Genomic DNA, 12095 nt, shown 5'->3' with positions numbered 1-12095 from the left:
GGAATATTTCACATCTCTAAAATCAGATTCTTAGCTGTGTGCAGTGGCTCGTGCCTATAATCCCAGCACTTTGAGAAGCAGAGGCAGGAGGATTGCTTGAGCCCAGGAGTTCAAGACCAGCCTGGGCAACATAGCAAGACCCTGTCTCAATAAAAAACAAAAAACAGATTCTTGAAAACATGTAAGAACAAGGGGAACTTCCCAAGACATTAAGTAAAAAAGGCATATAGATAGACAGATATAATGCAATTAAAGGTTTGATTGCCTAGAAAAACATTAGAATATACATTAATATGCTAGCAGGGATTACCACTGGGCAGTGAAATTACTTACAGATTCTTTTGATTATCCTTTTTGATAATTTTTATGCTTTCAATGATGTAATTTTTATGAACATAAAAAAATGTAAATGGTAAGAGTGTTTTATTGCTAGCAATATTAAGATATAGGATCTATATAAGCATGACCCCTCCAGATATTTTCTTCAAACTATCACTTCTACTCAATTTATCAGTTTACCACACAGGAATATAGGAATATTTAAATGTTTTGTTTTAGTCCATGAGTCTGTCTGACAAACTATAGAAAGAATTTTGACCAAAAATTTTGCTTGCTCTGTAGGATGCTTAAAACAACAAGAAAAAGGGATATTTGTGGGTGGACTGGCCCAAGACTCACATCTCTAAACTATGACACGAAGCTTTCTTAATCATTTACCTCTTCAGAATCTAAGCCAGCAAAGCAGTCCGGAGACAACACAAGGTGTAGTGTAGCCTTCCTCGCTGATACAAGGGCTACATCCACAGTGTGAAGGAAGATTTTTGGAGTTCAATGAGAGAGTTTATGCCTTTAACATAGCTCTGGTAGTAGCCACTGATCGATACAAAGGCTAAATAGGTGGGTAAGTAGAATAAATATCTATCTACTTAGATAGATATTTGTATACAAATATTTGTATGTATTTAACTATTTAATATATCTTTTATGTTGTAAAAGACTTAGCATTACGTTTGCATATTGCATGATAAGCAACAAGCCCCAAAATTTATCTATGCCACTGATGTGTGGACTCAATGGGTATTTCCTGAAAGCCTATGTGCAAAGCATTGTTCTGGCCATAGGAGACAAAAAAAAAAAAAAGCAGTCATGTCTTCCTTTCCAGATGAAGACACAAAGACAATTCTGTGGATCACATGTGATTTTTCAATGTCTCTCTTCTCCAAAAAAGAGACATTGGACAAAAAAAAAAAAAATGGACAAAATAATAACGGAAATTTACTGATGTTTCACGTAAATTTAGTGTAATACCACTTTAAAAGTTCACATACATTGCTATATAGATATTGCTACAAAGCATGGGAATATCACTAGTGAAATTTACCAAAGGCAGTTTTTACACCTGAGATAATGTATGGAAATCTTCAAGATAGGGTGCAGTATATTATTATTTCTCCTGATGGAATAAAAGACTTACACTAACTTTTGACTCCACAAAGCTCGTTCACTACTTTCAAGTTTTATGACAGGGTTTGGAAACACAACAGGGCAACAATTTTGGCTTCCCAGATGGACAGCCAGAATTGAAACCAAGAGCAGATCAAGATCAGACCAACATAATAATTAAAAGTGGAGAGTGAAAAGGAAAGGAAAAGAAACAGAAAGCAGATATGTGAGCTTAAGGGAGGTAAAACAAAAATTAATATTTACTTGACTTGTCCGTTCTCCGTGTAGGTGGTTCTGTAAAACCCCACGAGGGAGCCGTTCAGCCAGCCGGCGAACTCCATGGTCAGGAGATAGAGGCTATCTCCACTGCTGGGGGTAAGCTCTTCCTCCGCCTCGACCACCACGTACTCCTGCTTTTTGTACTCGAAACATCTCCGGACTTGCACCTGGTCCCCCGAGGGCCTCTTCAGCTCGGGGAGCCGGGTGATCCTGGTCTCCCGGAGGTGCAGCCACAGGTACCGGGTGGGCGCGCTAAGATTGATGGAGATGCTCACGGTGCCCGTGTAGGTGTCCTCCTCCAACAGGGGCTTCACGTGCAGGTCGTAGTGGACCGGGTTGACGAAGTCCGGCAGTCGAAAGTTTTTCCACTGTCCGCTCTCATCCTCACTGACCGGGCAGATGTCCTGGTCCTGGGCAGGAGGACCTGAGGGGCTGGCCGTGGAAGACGGCAGGTGGGAAGGAGCCGGCGCAGTGCCCGGCCCACCATCCCCGCTGGAGTCACACGATCTGGTCAAGCCCACAGCAAGTCCCACTATTAATCCTACACCCACCACCACCGCACAGAGAATGGCCACGTGTTTCGTTTGAATGCAGTATCTCTTAGAGCCCTCTCTCTCCGCAAAGTTCATTTTTGCTTCCGAAGTCAAGTGTTACACATAAAAAGATGTTAAATTTAACTAACTAACGTCAGCAGACTTCCTTTTTAAATTGGAAGGAATCCCCTGATTTGGCAGCCTGTTTTCGCTTTTCCCACACCTCTCTCTCTGGCTTCTTGTGCCTTTTCCTCTCCCTTTTCACGTTCCCACCAGCCACTCAGGATGAATGCGGAAACAAGGAGGGTGGAATGAGGACTCCGTAAGAGGAGCCGAGTGGGAGGAAGAGGGCTGGAGAGAAGACTGTCAGAGCTCCCCTTATAAACGACGCATCTCCACCCCTACCCCTCCTGCACTGCAGCGAGTTAAATATAAAACAGGGCTTCGCTTATCAGCCAAGGGGAGGATGAGCCCTTGCCAAAGCTCCGTCAGCAGCTTTCAGGGAGGAAGCGTTTGGGAGAGGTGTGCTTACGATAGAAAATCTCAACCTTTGCCACTCAGCCTGGGGCTTCTTCCTGTTGTGTTCACAATCTCTCCTTCCTAACTAAAGGGCTTCTTGAATTTCAGCTATTTTATCAGATAGCTTGCCAAAGACACTAAATGTTTTCTTTTATTTTTTCCCCCTCATATTATGTAAACATTCAAAATCTGTCCTTTGGAGAAGTCATATCCTGGAACTGGGTGCTCAGGGTGATTCAAGGACCACCTAGGTACTCAGTAAATATTTGTGGAATTAGATTAGGAAAGCACAGCCAGGTAACGCTAAATCAGTTCAGCTGTGCTGGATGAATGCGAGAGGGGGATCTCAAAGAAATTAGCTAAAGCAGTAGTGGAGCTGGAAAGCTTAAGAAGAAGAGAGAGAGAGCAAGAGGGGGAGAAGTCTGAAAGGACAGAGGGACAAGGAAGAAGCCCTGCTTGTCTCCGCAGTGTGCCTCCAAGTGAGATTGACTTCCTTAGACTTTGATGAGGTAGGGCACGTTTAAAGTAGATTCCAGATGTGAAAATTAACCTGTTGGTAAATCCATCATCCATGCAAATCTATCATTTTATTTCTGAATGACAAGATCAGAAAGAAAAATTGCAACGAACTTCATATTTACTGACAGCTTAGCTATGGACTGACATTTAGAGAGGTTAAGTTATTGCTCAAGGTCACACGCGTGGCAAATAGCAGAACTGGGGTCTGAACCCAGGTTGTCTGAGTCTAAAGTCCATATATCTGGCCAGGTGTGGTGGCTCACGCCTGTAATCTCAGCACTTTGGGAGGCTGAGGCAGGTGGATCACCTGAGGTCGGGAGTTTGAGACCAACCTGGCCAATGTGGTGAAACCCTGTCTCTACTAAAAATACAAAAATTAGCCGGGCGTGATGCTACACATCTGTAGTACCAGGTACTCAGGAGGCTGAGGCAGGAGAACCGCTTGAACCTGGAAGGTGGAGGTTGCAGTGAGCAGAGATCGTGCCACTGCACTCCAGACTGGGTGACAGAGTGAGACTCCATCTAAATAAATAAATAAATAAATAAATAAATAAATAAATAAATAAAATTTAAAAAAAATTAAAGTCCATATATCAATGATTGCATTCTACTGCAATCGTTAAATATTCGTTAAAGGATACATATTCAAGGGTTAAGTAACTATGAAAAATTTGGTATTTCCCCAAATGCAATCCATGGATATTAACAGATCTACTTGCCAAGCAAACAATGCTGGGTTAAAGTGAAAAATCTTTTACTACTCTCTATTCTTGCAGAGCCTCCAGATGGTGACACACATTATGAGACTCCCAGAGAGGAAACGCAATGGAGTACTTTCCCCATTTAGTTGACAAGAGAGCTTTTCCTGGTGAGGTACCTTTTGAGGGCCTTATGTTCCGTAGAGCACACTCTGAGAAACGTTGTTTCAAACTGTTCTAAATTACAAACTCAACAAACAAACAAAACTTTAAAAGCAAACAGGTCCTTTTTACTCTGTAACATTTCTGTTGTTTTTCTCACAAAATAGTAGTAACAGAAAAAGAACCAAAGGAAAAAGGGATATGCTTTTCTAAATTGTAGACCCATCTTGTATTGATTAATTTTACATTCTGAAGCAATCCTAAACTTCTTGAGATCATAGTATGTTTAAATTTGGCACATTAACTTCCTGAATTTTAGCCCTTGAAACCCCTTTTTATTAAAAAGATCATCTGACATTTCAATAAAAGTTTGATGGGTCAAATATTTTGATATGTTTCTTAGGATTGAAAGGCAAAAATGTGGCTCACATTTACCTCAATATAGTGAAAGGAAAAGCAAAAAGTATTTGGAAGAATGTACATAAAATTATGTTAAACTGGAAGTATTTTTTTAAATCTCAGATGTGGCAAACATATATGAAATCTCTTAAACTTGACCTTATTTGGAAAGACAACAATCTTATCACCAGGTCTTATGTACAGAGAAGATAATAGACCTTTGCATTGGCTACACTTAAGGAAGATTAAGAATGGCCACCTGCTATGAAATAGCTCTTCTACTCTGCCTGGAATTCTACCATAAGAAATATACTATTTAAATGCATTTTTTTGTTTTGTTTTGTTTTGCCAGAAGAAATAAAGTGCCCTAAGACCGCATATGGGGTGTATGTGTGTGTGTGTGTGTGTAAGTTTTGAGTCCACGGCCCAGTTCTAGCCACATTATCTTATTATACCAACTTGTGTGAGCTGACTGCATTCAATGACGGGCACCACATCTTGTGAGGGTCAGCGTATTAGGGTTACCGAATACAGCCAGATGAGTGGAGGTAGAAGAGCCAGCAGTGCACCATCACAGGCACTCTCCTAGATAAAATAGTTGATATTGAGTAATCTTACACTGAATGAATCTACATTGGATAGAAATAATTTCAAAAGGCTACTGCTGGTCAATTCCACTTATTAGGTCCAAGCCAGTGGATTGCAAGAATAGTTTACTGTAAGTTCTATATGACAATCTCCATCCCTTTTGACACATACATTATCATCTACTTTGAGTACTGAAATTCCAGTATCTGCTCCTTATTTAACATTCAATAGATATCTGTTCCCTATTTAACACTCAATAAATGTTTATTGATTGCTTAGTGAATAAACAAACGAACAAATAAATGAACAAGGAGAGGAAGGAAAAACAATAATCCAGAATGGGAAGGGTTAATAGACATACCGTGCCAGGAATGTTGAGAGAAACTCTGTTCAAATTCCAGAAAAGACTGGAAAGACATTTCCTGGGGTGAGGACCTGGAAATCACATCTGATCCTGAGTAGGTGAGGAAATTCTTGGCAAACTCCTTCCCATAAACGGTAGACTGATGCAAGAGACTCACTGTAACATCAAAGGCCAAGTATGCACCTCTCTTTTTCACTTAGAGCTTCCATTTAAAGCTTTTCTGTTAGGTACCAGGAATTACACATCCCACAGAGCTACTGGGCCTTCTGTGTATACACAGTGCTGTCTTAGTCTGTTTTTTGTTGCTGTAACATATACCTGAGGCTGGGTAATTTATAGAGAAAAGAGGATTACTTAGCTCACATTTCTGTAGGCTAGGAAGCACAGGAAGCATGGCACCAGTACCTCCTTGGCTTCTGGTGAGGGCTTTCACACCATCACAACATTAGGGAAGGTCAAAGGGGAAGCAGACATGTGTAAAGTGGCAAAACCCAAGATGCATCCTGGCTCTATGACAGCCCACTCTCACGGGAGCTAATTCATTCCCACAAGAACTAATTCGGTCTTGCCAGAGCAAGAATTCATTTACTGCTGTAGAATACAGAAGGGCACCAAGCCACCCATGAGGGCAGAGTCGTCACCATCTAAACACCTCCCATTAGACCCCACCTCCCAACACAGCCACTGGAGATCCGATTTCAACACGAGTTTCTGTTGGAACAAACAAGCCATATCCAGACCATAACATGTGCTGCTGGCTCACCTGGGCACCAGGAGCATCTCAGGAAATGTAGTCAGCAGTTAACACTACAGTGTGATTATTTGGCTGGCCCTTTAATCAGTGATCTGAGCTGAATTCTATGGTTCAGGGCTGATCACCTGAAGTCAGGAGTTCAAGACTAGCCTGGCCAACACGGTGAAACCCCATCTCTACAAAAATACAAAACCTAGCCAGGCGTGATGGTGGGTGCCTGTAATCCCAGCTACTTGGGAGGTTGAGGTGGGAGAATTCCGCTTGAACCCGGGAGGCGGAGGTTGCAGTGAGCCGAGATCACGCCATTGCACTCCAGCCTGGGCAACAGAGTGAGACTCCATCTCAAAAAGAAAAAAAAAAAGTGGGGGGCAAGCTAGATTCACAATGGAAGAAATAGAATCTGCAAATTAGGCTGTATATATAGCGAACAAGGAGGGTATGAACCAGTTTCTTTCCATCTTGCCACAGGGCCGCTATTATTAAGCACATAAATTCTATAAACAGCCTTGGTCAATTCAGGCATTTCCAAACTTTAAAGATTTAGTGAGAGTTGTAAAAGGAGAGAGTCATTGCAACTGACTTGGCTAACCATGAGGTCTAAATCCATATTGGCAATGTTCTTTGTGATGCTGTATTTCCAATGCCTGTGCCTTATTTGTCATCTTTTATTTGGCCTCAACAACTGTTTTAAAAGGTTCAGTTGGTTTTAAGACTAAGTGAACTAGAGTAACTTTTCCCAAGAGCTGAAAACTGATGCAGATGTCAGGAGTAGTTTTAAGACAGAAAATGTTCAGCACGCCACATCTAATTTTTATTGGTGGGAAAATGATGAATTTGTCCAATGACTGGCGCAATAAAGGGAGATGGTGGAAAGATGAGGAAAAGGAGAAGAAGAAAGAGACAAGAGGCAAAAGAAAGGGAGAGGAAAAAGAAGGAGGACTTTCGAAATAGATGAAAAGGAAAATAAACCTCCAAAACACATCCAAATATAATTTAATTTTTAAAAAAATCAGGCCTGGTGAGATGGTTTACACCTGTAATCCCAGCACTTTGGGAGGCCAAGGCAGGTGGATCATTTGAGGCCGGGAGTTCAAGACCAGCCTGGCCAACATGGCGAAACCCCATCTCAACTAAAAGTACAAACATTAGCTGGTCGTGGTGGTGGGCACCTGTGATCCCAGCTACTCAAGAGGCTGAGGCAGGAGAATCGCTTGAACCCGGAGGATGCGGTTGCAGTGAGCTGAGATCTCGTCACTGTGCTCCAGCCTAGGCGACAGAGCAAGACTCTGTCTCAAAAAAATAAAAATAAAAATCAGTGAAACAATAAGTTTCTATCTTCTCTATTCCTTGTTGTTTCCAGGCTGATTTGAGAATTCTCTGAAGTTTTCTGGGATACTCAGACTGATGCTCATAATATCTCTCACCGCTAATCCCTGAATGCCAGGAGATGTCAGTTCACAAGCAAGAATTATGCTCCTGTTAGCCATTTCGATAACTCTAGAGAGAATCTGTTCACTTCATTTGCTCCTCGCCCGCACATCCCCCACCCCGCCCTGCCTAGAAAACTGTTTCTCAGCCACTATTTATTTGTTTATTAATTCATTCAATAACTCAACAAATATTTGTAGACAAAATAAATATTTACTTTTCAACAAATATTTATTAGGTAAGGAATGCTAGGATAAACCTTAAAATGTGAGCATTATAAGAAATAATAGTGAATATTCTTAATATTCTTAAAGGCATATATGTAAAGCCCTGCCTTGTTCTCAGCATGTAGAGATTTTGAAAATATTTAGAAAAGCAAACAAAATAAAACTAAATGATTCATGATTCCTATAAGTTTTAACTTCTTTTGTATTGAGTTCCCTAATGTGCAATAATGCAGTGGGAGAAAGTGGTTGGATATAAAAACAGCAGGAGAAAAATTATAGTGATAATATAGTCTAAATTTCTGTTGTTCTAAGAATTTTGAAATTATCTTTATATATATTTTTTGAGTGCACTAAATAATAGTTCTATATTCTGAAGAGTTTTAAAACTTCCTGAAATGTTTAATTTACTCAACATTTCCTTTCAGCCTTTGTGGTATCAGACTTCTAGGCAATATATTCTTCTCTTCTATCTGCAGAAGTCTGCAAAAATAATGTTGGTATAGGGAAACTATTTAATCCAATGTTCTTTTACTCCCTAAAGAGTCCAAGTGAATTATACTAGCAATGATTATTTTGGATTATGTTCTCCACAAAAATTCTAATAGACCCATTCTTTACCTTAGGTAATATTAATTATTTATTTCAGAGGAAAGGCCTATAATTTTACAATTTGTATTTATTAGTGCTAGCTGTTTGGTTTGAAAAGTTCTTTATTGCCACATTAACTTTAACCAAATAAAGTTGTCTTCAATTTTTGTTTTCTTTGGAAGTAAAGACTTTAACTGCACTAAGATGATCAAAGTCATCCGTATGGGTAATAGAGACATTATTTCTCCTGTTGCTGTTCTCTTTATTTAGCATCTCTTCTGTTTTCAGTTTATGACTTTTTTAGAATGTTTTTGTCTTAAGCTAAAAAAAAATGCCCCCCTCTGAAAGATATCCACATGATAATACCTGGAACCTGTGCATGTTACAAAATATAGTTTTTTTAAAATGTCTTTGCAGATATGATTAAGTTTAAGATTTTGAGTTGGGAGATTATCCTGGACTATTAGGGTCGGTCCTAATATGCTATCTCATGTGTCCTTATAAAAGGGAGGCAGAGATTTTACACACAGACAGAAGTGATGTAAAGACAGAGAAGAGAGATTTGAAGGTGCTGGTCTTTAAGATTGGAATGATGCAGCCACAAGCCAAGGAATGCTTACAGTCCTCAGAAGAGGCAAGCAACAGATTCTCCCCTACAGCCTCTGGATCAAGACGACCCTGCTGTCCTTGATTTTGGCACAGTGATATTCATTTTGGACTTCTGGCCTCCAAAATGTGAAAGAATACATTTCTGTTATTTTAAGCCAAGTCTGCAGTAATTTGTTACAGCAGCCACAGAAAAAGAGTACAGCAGATTTTACATATTCACTCAACAAACATTTATTGAAAACCATAATGTCCCAGGTACTTCAAATGTTGTTGAAAAGCACTAAATAAAAACACAAATGAAAACATAGCCTCAGGACAGAATAGTGGTTTTTTCAAGTAGAAAGAGGATCACAATGAGATAGAATATTAGTTTTTTGAATAAGAACACACTCTGTTTTTTCATTCACTTCCGACTTTCTAGAAATATACTTGACAACTTGGTTTTTGTTCTTTGGGAGGTATTTTGCTCAAGGTTTCAAAGATTTTTGTGTGTTTATTTTCTAGTTGTCTTCATGGCAGAATATTTGTTTACAGTATTAATAAATTATTTGTTCAGTTAACAGGCTGTATGTAGTTTTGTATAAGCAATATGATGCCCACTGATTTTATTTGAGTCTTTCATTAAATTTGTGTCTGGGGAAATTTTATACCTACCTCTGATTTTGAAGCTTTAATTACAGATGCCTTTTTAAGGTTAATGATATACAAATCCAGGGAAAGATAACACTATTTCTTGTGGATACAGTAATTTCCTTCCATCTTCTGAATGCTTTGTCTCACTTATTCCTACTGTCCTCAATGATGGTTAGTCTGGTGGATTATTTGACTTCTGTGTTTTAGATACTTTCCTTTGATATCTCACTTTCCGTTCAGCTTTTAAAGGGTTTTCACGTGACTCTTTCATTCTTGGTTTATCATTTGTATCTGGGCTTAAGATATTTATGTGCATGTATTGTAAGAGTCTTAGCTTCACTGCTTAAATCTCTTTACTAAGGATTCAGATACGTCTTCATGTGTGAAATCACCAGCTATGGCCCACCATGGGTTGGAGCATATGAAAACTTTAGATCTTAATACTTTTTGAGAAGGAATTTATTTTGGAGTAGTCAGGGATTCTTTTAGTTCCAAATAACAGAAAACTCAGCTAATTCTGGCTTAATCTATAAAGACATCTAATTAACTCTCATCATAAGAAATCTGGGGCCAGATGCGGTGCCTCATGCCTGTAATCCCAGCTCTTTGGGAGGCTGAGGCAAGTAGATAGCTTGAGTACTGAAGTTTGAGATCAGCCTGGGCAACATAATTAGACCCTGTCTCCACAGAAAATACAAAAATTAGGTGGGCGTGATGGTGCATGCCTGCAGTCCCAGCTATTTGGGAGGCTGAGGCAGGAGAGTTGCTTCAGCCTGGAAGGTCAAGGCTGCAGTGAGCTCTGATTGCACCACTGCATTCCAACCTGGGCAACAGAGTGAGACCTTATCTCAAAAAATAAAAAGTGTGGAGGTAGAGACTGTCAATATGCCTTGTCACTCAATGATATTATCAAGAAACTAAGCTCTGCCTATATTTTCATTCCACCGTCTCTACTGTGTGGACTCAGGCTGACTGCCATAGCTTCAACTATCACAATATCATTTGAAAGCAAGAAGTGGAGAGAGGGAAGAAGAGTAGAAGATTTTATCTTAAGCAGTTCTTTCCTTTTATCAGTGAAGAAGATGTTTCTCAGAAGCCCTCGGCAGGCTTCCCCTAATATCGCCTTGTCCAAGCCTAAATCATGAGTTCTTTCTGTAGTTTCAGCCACATTCTGTTGAGAGGAATGTAATAGAAGCGACTGACTTGAATAATACCAGTTCATCTCCAGAACAGGACACATTGCTGCCACAAAGTCGGAACATTTGTTGGCAAATAAGAAGGGGAAAATGGCTTTGGGGTAGACGATAAGACTGCTGCCACACTTTGAGGAGCACAAACATGGACTGAATGCAAGATACTCGTGGGAGAGGGAAAGACAGGGCTGAGGAGAACGGGAAGTTCGCACTTCCCGTCCTTCACTACCTGCCACCCGTCTCCTCCCCTGCACCTTAACTGGCTGGGTTTTTCTTTTCTTTTTTCTCTCCTACCTCTTCACTTTTTCCTAAAACCACCTTTCACATTGCCATTGCACTATGTAAACATCTTCAGTGAGTTCCACTCACTGATATGATAGGTTCTTGGTGTGGGACTCAAAACCCCACTTCCTTTCTCTCCAAAGGGTTCCTAGCCTCTCAAAATCCCTTTTCAAATTTACCTCCAAGCCAAACTGATCTATTTACGTCTTAAGATACAAATTACACATTTCTATCATCACTGTGCTCCTGCCTGGATTTCTTTTCCTCTCCCTCTTTTCTAATACATTCTCAGGACCCAACTTAGCTCTCTTCCCGAGCAAACCTTCATTGATCTGGACAGACCCACAATGGCCAATCCTTCTCTCATCTCCTGTAAATAGTTACACTTGATATCACTCACTTGCCAGCTATCTTCAGACCAACCCCTATCTGGCCAATTATGCTGTGTATTAATAAGATGAGTCTAATGCCCAAACAGTACCAATATATCTGTGATAGAACACAGTAAACATGGGTTTCTCACTCTGGCCACATCCAAGGTGGATATTCTTTGTTTGAGAACTCTACTGGAAAGCATTTTTCCAAGCAGTGACTCAGGGATTTAGGCTCCTTTCATCCTGTGGTGCTTCCCTCTTCATATCGCCTCTGAGGATGCCACAGAAAAGAGCATGAGGAGCTTCCACTGGATGACAAATCACCTCAGCCTAGAAGTCACGCACACTTTCACTCACACTCATTGGCCAGTATGAATCATGTAACTACTCTTGTTTTTTATTTTATTTTATTTTTTTTCTGAGAAGGAGTCTCACTCTGTCACCCAGGCTGGAGTGTAGATCTCAGCTCACTGCAACCTCCATTTCCCAGGTTCAAGAGATCC

The 12095-nt window shown here is 40.2% G+C and overlaps 1 protein-coding gene across 1 annotated transcript in view; it reads right to left on the bottom strand.

Annotated features, from left to right (window-relative positions):
- The window catches only part of ENPEP (glutamyl aminopeptidase), an 85923-nt gene extending 83230 nt beyond the window's left edge, over window positions 1-2693 (bottom strand). The window contains exon 1 of the mRNA XM_010389087.2: window positions 1708-2693. Coding sequence (XP_010387389.2) covers window positions 1708-2351 — 644 coding nt within the window. The 5' untranslated portion in view covers window positions 2352-2693. The remainder of the gene's footprint in view (window positions 1-1707) is intronic.
- Between the last annotated feature and the right edge of the window lie 9402 nt (window positions 2694-12095).

This window comes from Rhinopithecus roxellana, chromosome 2 (assembly GCF_007565055.1).
Source record: "Rhinopithecus roxellana isolate Shanxi Qingling chromosome 2, ASM756505v1, whole genome shotgun sequence".
Lineage (NCBI taxonomy): Eukaryota > Metazoa > Chordata > Mammalia > Primates > Cercopithecidae > Rhinopithecus > Rhinopithecus roxellana.
The sequence above is the reverse complement of the archived record's forward strand: the minus strand, read 5'-3'. Positions and strand labels throughout refer to the sequence as shown.